Source organism: Pan troglodytes, chromosome 17, assembly GCF_028858775.2.
Source record: "Pan troglodytes isolate AG18354 chromosome 17, NHGRI_mPanTro3-v2.0_pri, whole genome shotgun sequence".
Lineage (NCBI taxonomy): Eukaryota > Metazoa > Chordata > Mammalia > Primates > Hominidae > Pan > Pan troglodytes.
In genome coordinates, this window is record NC_072415.2 from 24,920,350 (window position 1) to 24,938,411 (window position 18,062).

Consider the following 18,062-nt stretch of genomic DNA (forward strand, 5'->3'; position numbering starts at 1 on the left):
TTGCACTCCAGCCTGGGTGATAGAGGAAGACTCCATCTCAAAAAAAAATAAAATTCAGATGATCTTGCCATTCCCAGGTTAGAATAAAATATGACACAATGAAGCCTCACTGTATCATTGAGGAGTGTTTAGTATGAGGAAATCAGCCTACAGAAAGACTGAAAAATCAGAGGCAGTAAGTTCCCTGAAGAGTCCTGGGCTATTTGGGAAGTGGGAGGGGTCACCTAGCCTCGGAAACTTGCTGTGTCTGGTTTCCATCACTGCCATTGTGTTCCGTCACTCCTCAATCCTGTGCTCAGTGTTTTCCCTTTCAAATGGTTTATTCGAGGCTCTGCGGAATGTTCCTAAATATTACCCATGATAACCAACAGGATCTTGAGAGTGTGGTGACAGCCTACTCGAGTCAGTCTTCTTCAAACGCTAGCTTCAGGAAAGTTGTTCTATTCCCTAACACTGTTTTTTTTTTTTTTTAATCCCCACCCACACACAAACACACACGTTAGCAGCTTGGCTTTTATAGTTGATAATTAAGAAAAGGGTTGTGTTGGGGTTTCAAGTGTTGGTGTTACCACTGACTTCTCTAATTCACTAGCAGTGATTTCGTTATCTACGACTGGGTAGTCTTTAAGCATTTGCTCCTTAAAATATAACTGTATTCTAGTGACACCACTTCCACAATGGCTATTCCTGAAGTAGAAAGTAGCCGTGTAGAGAAAATTATGGATTCCAAATGCAGTTATTTCCCACAGCAGTGTAAAACAGGTTTGAATACAAGTGTCATTTACTTGAAGAAGAGGCTTACCATATCGTTACAAGTAAGGAGTTTCCTTCATGCTGGAAACGAAGGCCTTAATTTACAAGACTGTGTTTCCTTGTGACGTGAGCAACTTGAGCCTCCCTTAACAAAATCGCATCAGTTTTCATATTACTGTCCATGGTAGGAGTAAAAGACTTAAGGAAATTGTCATCTTTCTGCTGAGGTGATGAAGCCTTCAGCCCGTTTCCTCAATTGCCTGTCGGTTGTTACTGGCATTTCTGATATGATAGCTTTAAACCAGTTACTAAGAAATAATTACTTAGTAGTTATATTTACTAATATGGATAGAAAAGATCATTTTCAAATTCTGCATCTTTTGGCATATTCACATAAATGGGAAAACAGTAAATTAATTAATTTCAGGGTAAATTATATCATCTCTTATCCCTCTTAAGCATATGTGTGATGAATATAGTAGCTTTGATCCAATCTCTGGACTTTTTAAAAATAGCAATGAGATAGATGTCATATTTGCCAGCTATTATGAGTATAAAATTAGCATCTGAAATGAACTAATTTATAGCACGTTTCTCAATGTGTATTTTCTGAAAGTGTGCTGTTGACTCTGTACGGGGCATTTTCCATGACCTCTGGGAGTCTGTATGAAACCCAGGCTTCTGAATGGCTCTGTCTGTGGTTTCTCTGCTTCTGTGCTTCTGCAAAAAATTCTAATTGAAAGGTGTGAATTTCATGTGACAGAGACCTTGCTTCAGACTAATTGAATGTTCTTGGCTCCTATGCTGACCTGTCGTGAGGAAACAACCTCTGGCTGTGTCCACAGCTGGGTAGACCTGGGAAGTCTATTCTGCACTGTAAAGAAAGCCAGAAGCTCAATGAAGAGGCCAGATTGTTTAGGCCGTCTATCAAGTTTAAGAAAAGGGTGGGGTGGCAGGAGCTGGGCCAAAGTGCAGGGGAGTGGGCACCCTGTGTGGGAAGCAGGAGTGCAGGTCTCACTCCGGTGGGAGCTCGTAGCTCCACTAGCGGGACTCTCTTTAAATAGGAGGTTGAAACGCAACATAGAGGGGCTAATTCTATTCCTTCATTATCCCTTTGCTTCATAATTTGTTCTTTAACTTATGCAAGTTACTTGTTCCTGCCATTTAAACATTTCAAGTGTTTTGCTTTTGTTCTTCCTTTTTTTTTCCCAACACACACACACACACACATACACACACACACAGAATATTGAAAGCTTTTTGTTCCTTCGACTGTTGATAAATTGGAAAAAGATATAGTGTCTGTGCATGTTGCATCGGGAGATATTTATTCTAGAAGAGAATAATAGACGACCGAACAGAATAGCTTTTGTGTGACTTGGAACTGGAGTTTCTTTTAAAAAAAAAAATTTTTTTTTTGAGATGAGATGTCACTTTGTCCCTCAGCCTGGAGTACAGTGGCACAATCGCAGCTCACTGCAACCTCAAACTCCTGGACTCAAGTGTCTTCGGAGTAGCTGGGACTACAAGCAGGAGCCACCAAGGCTGGCTTTTTTTTTTTTTTTTCTCAAAGAAGGGAGTCTTGCTGTGTTGCCCAGGCTGGTCTTAAACTCCTGGTTTCAAGGGATCCTCCTACTTTGGCCTCCCAAAGCACTGGGGTTACAGGTATGAGCCACTGCACCTAGCCCTTGGAACTTAGTTTCCGACAGGACCTGAATCCCATAACGAAGAGCACAGAGCCTTTTGCATGTTTGATCTCACTTCAGTCTTCTTAAAAGTTAGTGTCATTCATTGTTTCTTTTTTCATAATTCTAATAATTTTTAAAGAAAAGACTGAAGTCTATGGAATACCAAGAATACTCATTTCTTTTACTTGTATAACAAAGAACTTTTCATAGTTCTAATAATTTTTAAAGACTGAAGTCTGTGAAATACTAAGAATACTCATTTCTTCTTTTACTTGTGTAACAAAGAAGACTAGCCTTAATTTTATTTTCTATTTGACCCATATATTTTCCAATCATCACAGCCCACTGTGCTTGCTGCCTGTAATTAGCAGAAGGTGAGACCAGGCCAAGGAGCCCAGAGAACACCAAGAGGTCAGTGGTGGGAGAGCATATTTGAGTACACACATTTGATTTGTGTGAACAGAGAGAAACCTGAAAAACAGGCAGGAGGGCCTCCTCAGAAAGCTAAGCAGAGGGAAATTTGGTGTGGGCACAGACACCTGGGCATGCTTCCCCAAGCAGCACAGCCAGCAATTGCCATCCTCCGCCTCACTAGCCTTGGTGTATGCGAGAGGGAACACAAATCAGCCCAGGCAAGGGCGGCTTGAGGAGCAACTCATCCTGTGTGCACCGCTGCTTCTGGCTTCTCTGCAAAGCCAGGAAAATGCTGGAAATATGCACAACTCCTACAAGAAGAAAATAGCCCATGAGCTACTTCTTCATTGAGTTTGCCCAAAAGTGAAATGTGAAAAGAAGTGCACAGGCCGGGCACTGTGGCTCATGCTTGTAATCCCGGCACTTTGGGAGGCCGAGGTGGGCAGATCACCTGAGGTCAGGAGTTCGAGACCAGCCTGGCCAACATGACAAAATCCTGTCTCTACTAAAAATATAAAAATTATCAAGGGGTGGTGGTGCACGCCTGTAATCCCAGCTACTCAGGCAGCTGAGGCAGGAGAATCGCTTGAACCCAGGAGGCAGAGGTTGCAGTGAGCTGAGATCATGCCATTGCAATCCAACCTGGGCGACAAAAGTAAAACTCCATCTCAAAAAAAAAAAAAAAAAAAAAGCACAAACTAATTTATTTATACGTTTTCAACAAAAGAATCAAAAGTATACAATATGGTGTACACCTGAGACGGGGATGCTTTGTTTTGCTTCCTGGGGGGAAACCTGGCCTCTCACCCTCCCAGAGTGGGTGGGATGACACGTGGCCTTAGGCCTAGGAGAGTTTCTGCTGAGAAGCAGGAAGAGCTGTCTGCAGGGTGCAGGGAGCACATAAGCCTGTGAAAACAGGTGGTTCCCAGAACAAGCCACTTGGCCCTGAGAGCACCCCACAACACAGAATGACTTTTCTAACTATGTCTGTCAGCACGTCAGCCATTCCATGAGGGGAGCCCTCGGCGGTGCCTAGGAGCCAGCATCTGTGCTGAGCTCTGTGCCAGGGACAAGGCAGCTTTCTGTGCCAGGGACAAGCAGGGTGAGCAGCAGCCCTGTTTTCCCAGAGAGGTGAGTGTGGCCCCTGGAGGCGACGTGTGCCTTTACTGCCTGCCAGGCAGAGCCCAGGTGGCTGTCATTCCTGTACCCTAAGGTGCTCCTTTGACTAGGTCTCCAAGGGTCCCACACAGGATCCCTGGAAGCAATGTTTATTTTGAGATAAATCTGACAATACCTCCAGGGACCTGTCTTGAGATTCAGATGCTGAGTATTGCAACACAGAGGCTTACCTTGCTAAAGAAGAGACAACCCTTCTTTTCAGGATTATCTGGCCACACCCTGCCCCCAAAGTGTGACTTCTGCCTGTCACCTTCTAAACAGGAATGTACAGGCAGTGTGAGAAATAACCCACTATTGAAGGATTGGAGGAAAAAAATGCCCCTGGTGTGGTAGGCTCTAGGATCAGCACCCCAGCTCCACCCTGGGCTGCTGAATCACTTTTGTCAAGTTACATTGTGTCTCTGAGACTGCTGTGTTATCTGTCAGAGAGGGCTAATAGCACCATCCTTCATGAAGTCACTTGGAGTGAATAAAGCAGATGATTAAGAGGGGCCCAGCACAGGCTTGTTCCCTGGCCTCTGGCAGGGATCATTCCATTTGATCCCAGCCTTGTCATTCTGATTGTACACTCCTGGATAACAGGCACGGTGCTGTGCCCTGGGCTGGCTGTGTGTCCACATGAGCCTGGGAACCTTGGAGACACACTGGACCTCAAGAGTTTTTTCAGTCAGGGGTCTCTCTGTTCAAGTTGACCCCTGTGGACCCTCTGCTCAAATGGTGTGCCCAGGGGTCGGGAATGGGGCACATTCCCAGAGAAAAGGGAGGCACAATCCATGAGGCATTCATTCATAGCATGGACAGAGTTGGGGGAGCTCCAGGCTTTCCTTCATCCAAGAAGGATCCACTCTTTTGCCCCTTCCCAAGAGTTATTCCTGCCCCGTTGGTTGTCAGCAAACAGCTATTGAGCACCTCTATGTACCAGGTGCTGTGCCGGGGGGTGGAGGTTACAAAAACAAATAGAATATGGTGTCTGCCCTCCCAGAGGTAGGTCGTGCTCAGATTTTAAGGCTGATAAATTATATTCGTTCCCCTGCCCCTCCCGTTGTGGGAGTTGAGAGAGCAGCACGCAGACCTGCTCAGGCTTTTGGACTGGTTGCACTGCCCTCCACCGTAGGCCTGGGTGCCCATACAACTGAAGCCAGGGCTAACTTCCACATCCATTAGCTCCTCACAACCAGTGCTACATCTACTGTTGGAATTAAAGTACAATTAAGCCATGTCCTCAGGCACTGTAATGGCTTATTTTGTGTCCTATTCACAGATGTATAAGGGAGTAGGGCCTTTCAGTTTTGTGCATGCCCAACCCAGCAGAGCTTGTTGCTCAGTATCTGCACGTGGAGAGCAGGGTAGGAAGTGACCAGGCAGGAGGATGCCTAAAAAGAAGAAACTTCAAAATAAGAGCCACTCCAGTCTCCTGGTCAGGTTGATGCTGGTGTTCATTCAGTTATGGTGTCTCCTCTGCCAGTTAAGGTCTAAAAATACATGCTGGGTGATTGGGGTGTAGTATCGATCAAAATAAGCTAATTAATGATGTCTCAAGCTGTGTGAAGCAGATAATAAACTAAAAGATTGCTCTCTAGCCATCAAAAAATAAGCTGCATGGAGGTCTTGTATTGGATGACTAACCTATCAAAAGTTACTATGGATTTTCCTGCACTTTTGTGAAGATGACCCCAGGGCTGTCTGCTGCTCGTGTATGAAATTGAGGAGTGAGTGAGATTTCATGTCACAAACAATTCCCAGCCTTTTCAGCAATGAGTATATTTGACAAGTAAGACACCACAGGATAAAAACTCACTGTTTTCACTGGTGCAGAATAAGTCAGCATTTGCCACTGCCTTATCTATCCCTGCAGTACAATTCCTCTGAAGGCGCCACAGTCCCATTATGTGTTAAGCACCCCTGCCACACTGCACCATGTGTCAGGTTCGCGCTCTGCCATGCAACTCTGGGGATGAATTGGAAATGGCTGCCCTTGACTTCTTACTCTGTTCATGGGAGTTGAAAAAATAAATGGACAATTTCCATAAAGGGTAGCCAGTGGCAGGGTACCCAGGGGCAGCCTTGGGGAGGCAGGACTTACCTCCTCCTGGGCTGAGGGATGCCACAGAGGGTGATGAGGCCTGAGGGTGGCAAGGAGTCTGTGTCCCAGCCCAAGTGCTCTGGACAGGGCCTGTGCACCTGGAACCCCAAACCTCTGGGTCTAGAGAACCCTAAAGATAGACTTCTGGGATTGGGGATCCCTTGAAAGAGTGCTTGTTGGAACAGCATCAACAGCAGGAACTCAAACCCTGCCCTCAGGAATGAAAGCTGGAGGCTGAGCTCCTTCCTAGAGTCGTGACTGCCTCCTGCTCTAGGAAGTGTCTTATCTGCCACTTCCCTGCATATTAGGTGACTTATTCCCTCAGGATTCTACTGTGTTTGCCAATCAGCCCCTTGCAAGAGCCTGTACTGGGGCAGCAAGGCACAGGGAGCCTGATGCTCCAGGCCAGTCAGCCCAGGTGGGAGAAGCGCAGAGGACAGGGGAGGCCATGGCAGCCCCTTGGGGAGGGAGGGAGCAGACTCAGTTCCTGGATGGAACCAAGGAAGGAGACAGAGATGTGCAGAGGTGAATGGAAGACTCTGGGGCCTAGTTTGGGTAGCCAGTGAGGAAACCATGAGGAGACGGAGGCCTGCCTGGAGGAATAGCCGCAGCTTGCAGGGAGGAGCTGGGCACCACAGGGCACATGCCCGCCTGGGAGGAGGGGCCTCTCAGTCCTCAGAGATGCCACTGTGTGGAACAGGCAGCGGGGCTGAGGCTGGCCTGAGTGCAGAGGGACCACTTCTCCTTGGATGAGGGAGCAGGACTGAGGTGGGAAGGTTACCCATTGAGAGCTGTTGTAAAGCCTGACAGCGGGAGCCCCAAGGATCTGGCCGTCCCCTGGAGGTTGGAGAGGAATGCCTGAAAGATGCCCTCAGGAGTCCAGAGACTCCTAAACTCGGTTCCCTCAGTCCGCCCTGCCAGGACACAAGCCCTGGTAAGGAAACAGCAGCTGGGTCGCCACACACTCCTTTAGCATTGAGTGATTTGGGGTTGGGCAGCGACACTTTTAGAGAAAGTGGCTCTAACTCTGAACAGTTCCTAACCTAGTTTTGAAAGTCATTCTTTGCTTTTGTAGTAAATGAAAAATATCCCTGCCTTCTGGCCTGCGTGCGTCCATTCAGCCTTCATTCATCCACTCAACAGTTATTTGTTGAGCATCAGTTATAAGCCAGACAAACACATGGCTCAGAGTCTCAGGGCAAATGAACCATGGAACCAACACAAGCACCCAAGTCATCCCCCAGACAGACTCTTCCGCTCCTCTAGACTGTCCATGACCTCCTGTCTTCATGCCTTCTGTTATTGGATTTCTGGGGCAGGGTGTAATCCAGGCTACTCAAGCCCTGTTATCATTACTCCACAAGAGTCATGTTAATTGGATCCAGCCACCCAGCCTCTTCCTGCACCCAGAGTGGGTCTGGAGAGAGGCCATGGGCTCAGCACTCTTCTGGACACACACCATCCCAGCAGAAGCAGAATGCTGGCTACTTACGGAGTTTGAAAGTTTCTACTGGCCGTATTTAACATAATCAGAAGAAACAAGTAAAATTAGTTTTGACGACATATTCTATTTCACCCAATAGATCCAAAACATCATTTCAACATGTAAATCAAGATTCAAAAAATTATTAAGGAGATATTTTACATTCTGCTTTTTCTACTAAGTGATCAAAATCCAGGAGGTACTATAGCACATCTCAGTTTGCACGCTTCACATTTCAGGTGCTCTGTAGTGTGGCTAGTGGCTACTGTTATTGGATAGTACACAGGTGTGGGGCATCCAAGGCTCTTCATTCAACTTCTAACCCTCTCGATAGCCCACTAGGCAGTGGACAATCTCTGACTCTTGTGTGCTTCATCTCCCATATTTATATAAAATTGGTTAAGAGACTGCTTGTGATGAGGGAAGACCAATAGCTAAAATTAGAAAACTCTGCAGATATTCGTTTATGAATTCTAGATAATAAGGGTATGAGAAACAGAAGACAGTGCAGCAGACAGGCCATGCCCATGTCTGAGGAGCAATATGACTTGGCATCTAAGAAACAGCATGTGCTGAGTGCCTGCTGTCAGAGAGAGGAGCGTTCCTGAGGAGCTCCTGTTCCCATACGGAAATAGACAGTTGTCCTGCACATCATGGTGAAGCCTCTCTTCTTCTGCTTTTTACTTTTGTTTTGTGGATAAAGAAATGGAAATGAAGGGGAATGAGTAGACTCAGAAGCATCAAAATCAAGAGAAGAAAGTGCAGCTGAGAAATGATAGCTTCAAGCACGTTCAGTACGCAGGGCATGAGAACAGGTGATCGTGGGAAGAAAACAACGTTCCCAGCTGAAAAGCCATCTCTGAACATTTCCTTGCTTCTCCAGCAGAAGTCACTATGGAAGCACAGGGCCTGGGTGGAGTAACTTCTCAGTCAGTGCCAGATGAATTGATGGGACTTGGTCGGTGACTGTCACAGATTACACAGTGGGTGAGAGCAATCACATAATTGGATTTGGGGACCGACTGCATTTTTTTTATTTCCTCCTTTTTGCAGCAGAGAACACAGTAGAACTGCTACCCCTTTCATTGAAGAGAAGGTTACTTGTGAAATGGGTCTCCGTTTTTAGTGGGATTAAAAATAACTCAAGGCCCAGTCATGCAGACTGTGGTTTACCATTTATGACTCACTTGCTTCAGTTTTGTTTTGTGAGGCTTTTGTGAAGAAACAGCCATATTTTTAAAGAACATTTCCATAAAGGATTTTCCTTCTCATTTGTCAGGGTAGAGCAGAGGTGGGAAGGATGAGTGAGAGGGCAGAGAAGAAATCAGGGACCTACCATTATGTTATTTTCAGACAAAATTAAATCCTTTAGTTTCTAAAAACTATTCTTCCTCTTAAAAAAAAAAAAAAATAGAGACAGGGTCTCTCTGTCACCCAAACTGGGATGCAGCGGTGTGATCATAACTCATTGCAGCTTTGACCTCCTGAACTCAAGTGATCCTCCTGCCTCAGCCTCCCAAGTAGCCAAGACTACAGGTGCATGTCACCATGCCCAGCTAATTTTTTCTTCTTTTTTGTAGAGACAGGGTCTCACCGTGTTGTCAAGTCTGGTCTTGAACTCCTGGCCTCAAGCAATCCTCCCACCTTGGCCTCCCAAAGTGCTGAAATTACAAGTGCGAGCCACTGCACCTGGCTGAATACTTTTCTTTTTAATCTGTGGAATGGGAAGCAGACGGTGCTCTGCCTCGTGTCGCAAGTCTGTTTGGTCGTTTCACTGGAAAGGCAGCCCTAGGTCACATGCTGTCCACAACGGGCAGGTCTGGCTGTCTCAGGCACTCTGGAAAAATTGGCCTTCCCCTGGCTGTGGCGTTCTGACTTTTAAAGGCAGATAGACTTACCAGTGGACTTGCATCTCATCAGGGAATCAACCAGGTTCCAGTGTGTTGTTTATTGCCTCTGTAGGAAGGGCAAGCAATGACTTCTCTTTGGAGATGGGTTACTCCTCTCTGAGTGCTGCTAGACTCAAGATCCATGGCCAAGTCTTCCAGTGCTGTGGTCCAGGGCCTCTTGGGACCCTGCAGCTGGATACAGAGCTGGACATATCTGAACATATTGGCCTTGGAAACTTGAGGGTGCAGTATATCTGTAAGCACCTTGAATGAAATCTTTAAGCTCTTCATCATATATTTTTTTAAAGGCCATAAAATCCAAAAGAAACACCCATAGCAAGGAAAATGGTAGCAAAACAATTCTTTCAACCAAATCCCCCAATGACAAACCACTGACGTTACAAGTTTTATGTATTCTGTTTTCTAGAAGGAGAAGGCATCCTACACGTAAGGATATCTTTATTTATTGTCACATTGGTGTTAGAGGCAAAGGCAGTATTACATATACATTTCATTTTCTGGTGCAGAGAACATTTTGATTAATTAAAATGTTAAAACCTCCAGTAGGAGGGCTGCTTTTGCAGGCTGAATTTCCTTGGCTGACTTTTAGGGGAGCTGGATAGGAGTCATGACGGCAGTGAGGTCGTGCAACTGGGAAGCATCTCATGTCCCTCAGCTGTGTTAGGTGGAAACAGGGCTGTGATGCCAGCTCTGGTGGATGAAGTACACAAGTGACCCTTCTGCCCTGTCATTGTGGCAAACATCCTTATCAAATCTGGAAGGCTCCATTTACCCAAAGTGCCCAAGATAGAAGAATCTGATCTGTCTGATTTGATGAGAATGGTTTCTGGAAACGGTCTATGCCTTCATCATCAGCTTATGTTCTTTAATTTATTAACAACTTTTTAGTGAGTATCTGATGTGACATACATCGTGCTGGGCTTTGTAAAAAAAAGCTAAAATCAATATATTCGCATATTACAAAAATGTATGCAAATTTTAAGTGGATATTTTCAAAAGTGTAATTTTATGCACAGAATTTAAAATAATGTAAATCACCCTAAATTTTAAAAGCCTGTCAACAGTCACATAATTTCTAAGCTGGCAGGCCAAGAGCATTTTAGCATCTGACACGGTTGCCACACATCGGCAACAGGCTGCCTGGGAAGCAGATGTCCACCCTGCAGTGGCAGATCTCACTTCCTTCCACTAGGACTTCTGCAAATGATTTCAGTGGCCACTGCACTGTCATTCCAGGACACTCAGGTGTGAAATCTGAACACGGCCCTCAAGACCCTGAATCTCAGTCCGGATTTCACATTTTGTAAGTTTCAGGCACATTAGCCACACTGGCTTTGGAAGTGGTGTATGTCCCCACATTCACTATCATTACAACTTAAAATACCTTTATAACTTGTAACAGTAACATAATATCTGACATGTATTGAACACGTTATGTACCAGGAGCTGTCCAAATCACAACTCAATGAGGTATAAGTTTTGCTCTTACTCCGTTCTATTCTTCTATTCTATTCTATTCTATTCTATTCTATTCTATTCTATTCTATTCTATTATTTTTTGTCCCCCTCCTATTACCCCATTTTAGAGTTAGAAAACCTTGATATGTAGAAATTAAGTACCTAATCCCAGGTCACTCAGCTATTATGTAGGGAGATCACTAGGCCACAGAGCTCCCAAGGCAAGTACACACAAGCATTTTTTCAGCTAGACCTGACTATCCCGCCCCAAAATCATCAGCTGTAGAAGACATTAGACCTGCTAAAGGGTACAAAGAAGGCAAAACAGCCCCCGCGAAACACTCCCCAAATGCAAATTAGTCTTGCGTTGTGTTAATTTAGAATCAGGCTGCTTCCCTTTCTCAATCCTGACCTCAAGAGGTTTGCAAATCGCAGTTAAAGTAGTACCTGCCACTGAGTATTCACAACACGCTGGGGACCTTGCCAAGCACCTTCTGCCAACTTCTCCTTTTCCCTCACACCAGCCCTGCATGACAGACACTGTCACCTCCAGGCATGTCTTAGAGATGACAGAAAGGTTATTCCAGATTCCCTATCCAGGGACTCCCTCCTAGACCAACGCAGGTCTTTATGAGTTTTCAAAAGCTCAACTTTCAAACTTTCTGTCTCATGATGTACAATTGATACGGTAAAATTGATAATAGTAAAACATTATCTGTGTTCAACATATAACAGATTCTGGCAAGCATTTCCCAGAACTTGAGGTCGCCTGTAAACAGACACAAGCCCTTATGCCTAGTGAAAACTCTGAACCCCAGGTAGGGGATCCACAGCTCAGCAAGTGCCTGTAGGTCTTTCCCCAGTGCCCATGCAGGACTCCCTTTGGCATATACAGCCTATTCCCCACAGCTTTCCTGCACTCCCAAATTCAGTTTTATTCAGGCTTCCCTTCAAATAGTTTGATTTAACAGGGACACAGGTAACTGTATTCAAAAGCCATAGATAATATAAAGCCAACCTGAGTTCAAATGCACAGCATAAAGCTAGAACTCCATCTCTTTCGTTGTGACCTAAAGGCCATCTTGCTACTTGGACTAACTGAATTCCGCATCTGTCATCTTCCAGAGCCCAGAACCAGCCCTGAGAGTGGCAAGCAGTGGACTGAGGAGCCCCTGGACTGTTCAACCACACATTAGGTGTCTTTCCAAGAGTCTGCCCCAGCACCCAAAGCAGATAATTTGCTTCCAGAATTATGCTGTGGGAAATTTTCCTGCTGGGGAGCACACAGCTTTCCGGTTTTTGTGTGTCTTTTTTTCTTTTACATTTTTAATGACTTCAGCTTTCATTTGGGAATCACAGAAATCTAATCACCATCACTTGACATATTTGTTCTTCCAATATATAAGATTCATTCACTGTGTCTTTTCGGAGTCCTATATATTTTGGAAACTATGCATGATTAATTTACCCAGGGCATGAGTTTGAGATACATATATGTTGAGTTTAAGTCCACACTATTTCAGCAAAAACGACTGATTGAGTGATGTGGTTATTCTTTTCCAGAATACAGCCCAGTTTTGGCCCAGGTCTTAATCCCTAAGAGTGCAGGGCTTTAACTCCTGGCTTCCCAGCAAGGTCTTGATCATTTCTGTGTCACTGCAACTGCAGACTGACCCTGTGACTTTCCCACTCCGGGTTTCAAGGGCTTGTTTTGTACATGCCTCTTGTCCAGCCTGACAACTTCATTAAAAAACAGTCACATTTGCCAACATACTGCCTTTTCAAGGAAGATGTGAAGTTTCCTTTCAGAACCTGCAGGCTTACATACTGTTGGCTGAACTACACAGAAGAGATAACCTATTTACATACTAAAAAGGTCAGTGTTGGACAATCAGCAGTTAGAGATGAATTTGCTGCTGCTTGCACCTGGAGCATAAGAATTGGGGAGAAGCTGGCAATTTTGCTGTCTCTTTATCTGTGTAGACAGCAAGCACTGTTAAATATGAGGATGTCTGTTCCGATCCACGAGAGTGGTATTTCACAGAGAAGCCCAGTGATGGACAAGCTCGCTCATAGTTTAGCCTTTCTGATTACTAATGAGTATATGTGACTGTGATCATACAGGTCAGCCTCACCTACTAAAAGCTGTAATTAATATGAGGTGGAAATATTTGCATAATGGTTTTTCAGATTCTGTTAGTAAAACAAAAACCATCATAATAGATCTTAAATTATGTGGCTACTGCTTATTTAACCTTCTCTTTGCATTATAAAAGGTAGACTTCTGGAGGGCTTAAAACATTTCCTTTTGTGGTCTTTTCAAAGTCTCTTCTAATATCAGCAGTTTTATTTTGCTAATGTGTGTTGAAAGTATCTTAAAAGATGTCCTTATAAAGGCATTGGTTTTCTCTGAAATCTCTATAATATTTTTGCTCCTTATCCATTTGTAGATTTAAACTAAATAATTAAGGAATTGAGACCTTTTCCTTAAATGCTGGGATGTAACATAAGACTAAAGTCACTTTTGAAGACAGGAAACCAGCACAGAAGGCTGTTGATAAGTGTGGGGCTGAAGTGCATGGAGATCCCGTTGAAGTCTCACTCCTTGGTTGCAGCAGCCAATCTTGTGCAAACAAACAGCCATTGTCCTTTGTACTTTATAACCATGGTACATTCAGAGCTGCTCAGAAAAGAGCACCCCATCTAAGAGTGCCTGTGTTAGGGAGGTCATGTCTCAGCTTCCACTGCTTTCCAAAGTCCCTGGCTGCCACAGGATGTCACGCCAGGTGAGGTCATGGTGCACTGCTGGGGATCTGCAGCAGCAGCAGCTGATATCACCCAGCTTCTCATGGGGACCCTTGCTACATGTCATGTTCAGTATCACTCAGGGGATTTATGAAGCCAGATGTGGACTGAAGCTCATTCTGTCTTTAGAGACTCATGAGGCTGTTTCCAGGAAGAAATTATTCTTTGTGTACATACACATCCCAGATGGTTTGGTGTGCCAATCTGCTTAGTAGTCAAATTCTGCATGGTTCCTTGATTCCTCTGACTCCTGATTTAAGGAGAGAGAAGCCAGTGGCAGTGACAAGCGAGCCCTTCATTGGCCATCAAACAGCATCTCATAGATATTATTTGAATGTGGCTGGCACACAGCCACAGTCTTCTGGGCATGGGTAACATCTGTCTTCTATGACCACTGCTCAAAAACAGACTGGTGGCATAGGGTATGCTTGGGGGCGATGCTGTATGATCAGAAGACGCGGGTTCTGGTGGTGTCTGCACTTTCCCTCCCCTGACTTGGGCCCTCTGGACTGCAGGGCTGACGCAGCAGTGCTTGCTCGCTGGGAGCCTGAGCCTCACCCCACCCCACCTCTCTTACAGAATACTCGGTGGAGCAGGCGCAGCAGGTGCTTCACCAGTCAGTGTTCATGTCCACGGTGTCAGCCCACCCTTTTCGGGACCTTCCCCTCGGCAGGGAGCAACACTGCAAGTTGCTTCCAGGTGTGGCCGACATCCGGGCCAGCCAAGTGGCACGTTGGACTGTGGATGAGGTGAGTGGAGCTGCTGGGGGCCAGGGCTGGGGTGTGCCTGCTGCTGAGAAATAGGCGGAAGGTGCCCACTGACCATTCTTTGATGTCTGGGACAGCGCCCTTTTTCTCTTAGGCATCGCATCTGCCATGTAAACTTTAAAACCCAAATTAGAGGGAGAAGCCAGATATGATTCTGAGGAGATGAGGAAAGCCCACCACTTGCCCAGATGGTTTTGCACCTCCCCTCTGCAGCCTTATTCCAGTGCCCCCCGAGGCCCAGAGCTATCAGCTGGGGCTAATTCAAGCAGAGGGGCTTAAGCCTCGAATTCCATATCAGAGATTTAATTTGGGCAAGCACAAATGTGCAAGCATCTGAGGCTTGCATCCTAGCCACGTGTGCTCTGGGAAAGGTGCCCAGCCCAGGACATCCTGCACCTCAAGGATCCATTTGCCAGTTGCCCTGTGGTCTTATGGGATCCAGGCACACTCATGGCAGAGCAGGCCCCTGCTGCAGGTTTGCTCATCTAAAGCTACAAGATGAGCAGGCCCACCTTCGCTTCATTTATAAAGTATATTTGGTCACAACGTTGTATGAGAAGCTGCACAGAGGGGGCAAGTTGGATCAGATTTCATTATAAACCTGCCTTACAATATTGATTATTTTACATTTTATTTTATTTTATTTTATTTTATTTTATTTTATTTAGAGACAAGGTCTTGCTCTGTTACCCAGGCTGGAGGGTAGTGGCATGATCATAGCTCACTGCAGCCTTGAACTCCTGGACTCTAGCGATCCTCCCACTTCAACCTCCTGAGTAGCTAGGACTATAGGCATGTGCCACCACACCTAGCTAATTTTTTTTGTTTTGTGGATATGGGGTCTCATTATGTTGCCCATGCTAGTCTCGAACTCCTGGCCTCAAGCGGTTCTCCCACCTCAGCCTCCCAAAGCACTGGGATTACTTGCAGGAGCCACCTTGCCTAGCTTCAATATTGGTTATTAATAAGGAACAGTTAAGCCCCATTGCTTTACAATAATGCTGTAGAAATGCTTCATATTTAAAATGTATTATTTAAGGAATGTACCACTTACCTGTAATTCCTTTTGATAAAGATACTGTTTTTACTAGTCAGGCCTTAGAGAAACTGTTTTTTAAGTGAAGGAAAACCCTGGGTCACTCTGAGGGCAAGATTAGAGCTACAGCTGCAATTAAATTAGTCACACAATGTTCCTGGAGCACTTACTTCAGTCAGCTTAATCTTGGTTTAAGTCCGCCTTCCCAGCCTTGGGCCAAGGAACAGGCAGGCCAAAGCCCACCCAGAAATTGGAGACACTGAGTGTGTCTCCTCTGCACTCTTTGTCGCTGGGCTCATGGCCCCCTGGCATCATGGCCCCAGTTCCACTCCCACCTGTGTGTGCAGAGCAACAGAGTCCAGATCGTGAGGAACGTGGTGGAGAAGGCAGAATTCTGGGCATGTCTCTGCCCAGCTTACAACAATCCCTGGCTCCCCCTGGCGCCCTTCACAAGCCGTGAAGTCCCCTTTTCCGCCCTTGCTTGTCCTGCCATTCTTGCCCTCCCCTCCTGCCCCAGGGAGTCCTGCTGCCCCGGCCTGTTCTTACACTCAAACAGTCCCGCCTTCTCCCACTCTGCCCACTGCCAGCAGCAGCCTGGGGCTCCATGCTCACTTCTAACTCTTGCGGATCCTCGGTCTGAGCCAGAGGTCACCTCTGGCAGGGCATCTGCACTCTGGCCTGACCTTGCACTCACTTGGCATGACATCTTGAGAACCCCTCACTACACTCTGCACTTAATAGGCACCTGGTAAATGTGTGTTGAATGAATGTTGAATGACAAGGAAATCAATTGTGAACTGAATTTTGAAAAAAAAAAAGGAATTTATCTAATCAGAAACAAAGACGGGAAGCCATTTCAGTTGATGGGGAAACAGAGGCGGTTGCATGGAAGTGAGTTTCACAGACTTAGTGATGGCAGACGTGCACCACGCCCTGTGCAGGCATTAATCATGATAAACCAGCTATATGAATATAATGACAGTAAGGCGGATACTCACTTTCCCATTTTACTCATGGGGAAGTTGAGATACCTAGAGACGAAGTGACTTGCATCAGGCCACAGTCAGAACCAGGCCATGAGCTGACTTCCTGCCCACCATGCTCATTGTGGCCCCGGGCACAGAGGAAAGTGACCCAGGACCGGGAGATGGGCCTGGTGTGAAAGGCCTCAGAGGCAGGGCAGAGGGTGTGCACAGCCCACAGTCTGCTGGACAGAGCCGTTCTGGGTTCTTATGCGGAAAGTCACTTTGTGAAGATGGCGTTTCAGGAAGATGAGAATTGCACAGATCTGTAGAGAATAAGGTGAGAAGAGGTGGAGGAGAAGGAGACACCCAGGAAATGGAACCATCAGGGCCTTGGTGGGGCGCTGCCAAGAAAAGAACTCAGATTCAATAGACATTTCAAAGGCACAGGCAGTAGCACAGACATAGAAGAAGAAAAAGTGAGATGTGCCAAATGCCATTCCATTTATAGTCTCGGCACTAAACGGTTTAGTACTTAATTGGGGTAATAATATGTGAGAGCTGAAAGACCCAAAGAGTTCATCTGAAGGAATGGGGAAAGAGTGATGCCATTAGAAGTGAAATTTGGGGCAGAGTCCAGTTTGGGGCCAGGAGGATAACATGATGACTTCATTATTGGACACGTGACTCATGGTTAGCAGTCTCTGTGAATCACAGTAGTGGATATAGAGATGTCCCAGTGGACATAAACTCAAGATGGGTGCCCTTAAAGGCTGCAGGCAGAGGTTACCAAGGTGCATTTCCCAAGGGTGTGAGTGTCCAGAGATAGGGTAAGGATGGGTCGGCAGGGCCCCAGTTAGAAAGAGGAAAGAGGAGCTGCAAAGGGGCACTGACTTCCAAGTAGTCCCTGGAAGCCGGGTGTCAGGGGAAGATGAAACCAGAGTGTGCGGTGCAGCAGGACAGGTGTCAGAGCTGGTCGGGTTTTGAGGCTGGGTTCCTGGAGTTGTGCCTCAGGGAATTTGGAAAAATTGTGTACAGTATATGCATTTTTAATGCATAAGGGCCAGAGCTTTTATTAACTTCTCAGGGGTGCGATTATGCAATAAGAATAGACACCACTGTTAGGGACATTAGCAGTGACTAGGAAATGGGAGCCGTGATTGGACAGATTTCAAGTGTGGCACTTAACAGAAACAAAATCACGAGATTGGGAGGTGATTCAAGGGAAGTAGCTGATCTAGCTGAAAGTGTCATTAGGACAGAGAAGATCTCAGAAGGACTACCAGAGAAAGAGAAGCTGTTAGGAAGATGAGAGCCCCGGTCTTTAGTTCTCTGTTGTGGGTACAGGTGGAATCTCAGCCCTTGCTGCTGGGAGAGGCCTTACAGCTTTTCTAGATTTAAAATACGAGCCATGGGAAAGTCTAAGTGCCTCGCATACAATGCTCCTGCACCTGTTGCTTCCATAACCCTGTCTTCCTTCAGGGATGCACTCCAGGGAAAACCATTTTCATTATTCCTTACTGT

At 45.9% G+C, this 18,062-nt stretch overlaps 1 protein-coding gene across 22 annotated transcripts in view; it reads left to right on the forward strand.

Moving 5' to 3' along the window:
• L3MBTL4 (L3MBTL histone methyl-lysine binding protein 4) overlaps positions 1 to 18,062 on the forward strand; it is a 470,574-nt gene that overhangs the window by 441,440 nt on the left and 11,072 nt on the right. For 19 of the 22 annotated variants that reach the window (XR_010152030.1, XR_010152029.1, XM_063795942.1 and 16 more), the window contains one exon: positions 14,353 to 14,522. The exons of 2 other annotated variants lie outside the window; for them this stretch is intronic. Coding sequence is in view for 17 of the 20 variants with exons in the window: in XM_063795942.1 (XP_063652012.1) it covers positions 14,353 to 14,522 (170 nt within the window). In the remaining 3 variants the exon portion in view is untranslated. Of the gene's footprint in view, positions 1 to 14,352; positions 14,523 to 18,062 lie in introns of those variants that run through there. One more of the 22 variants, XM_063795959.1, reaches the window with a different exon arrangement.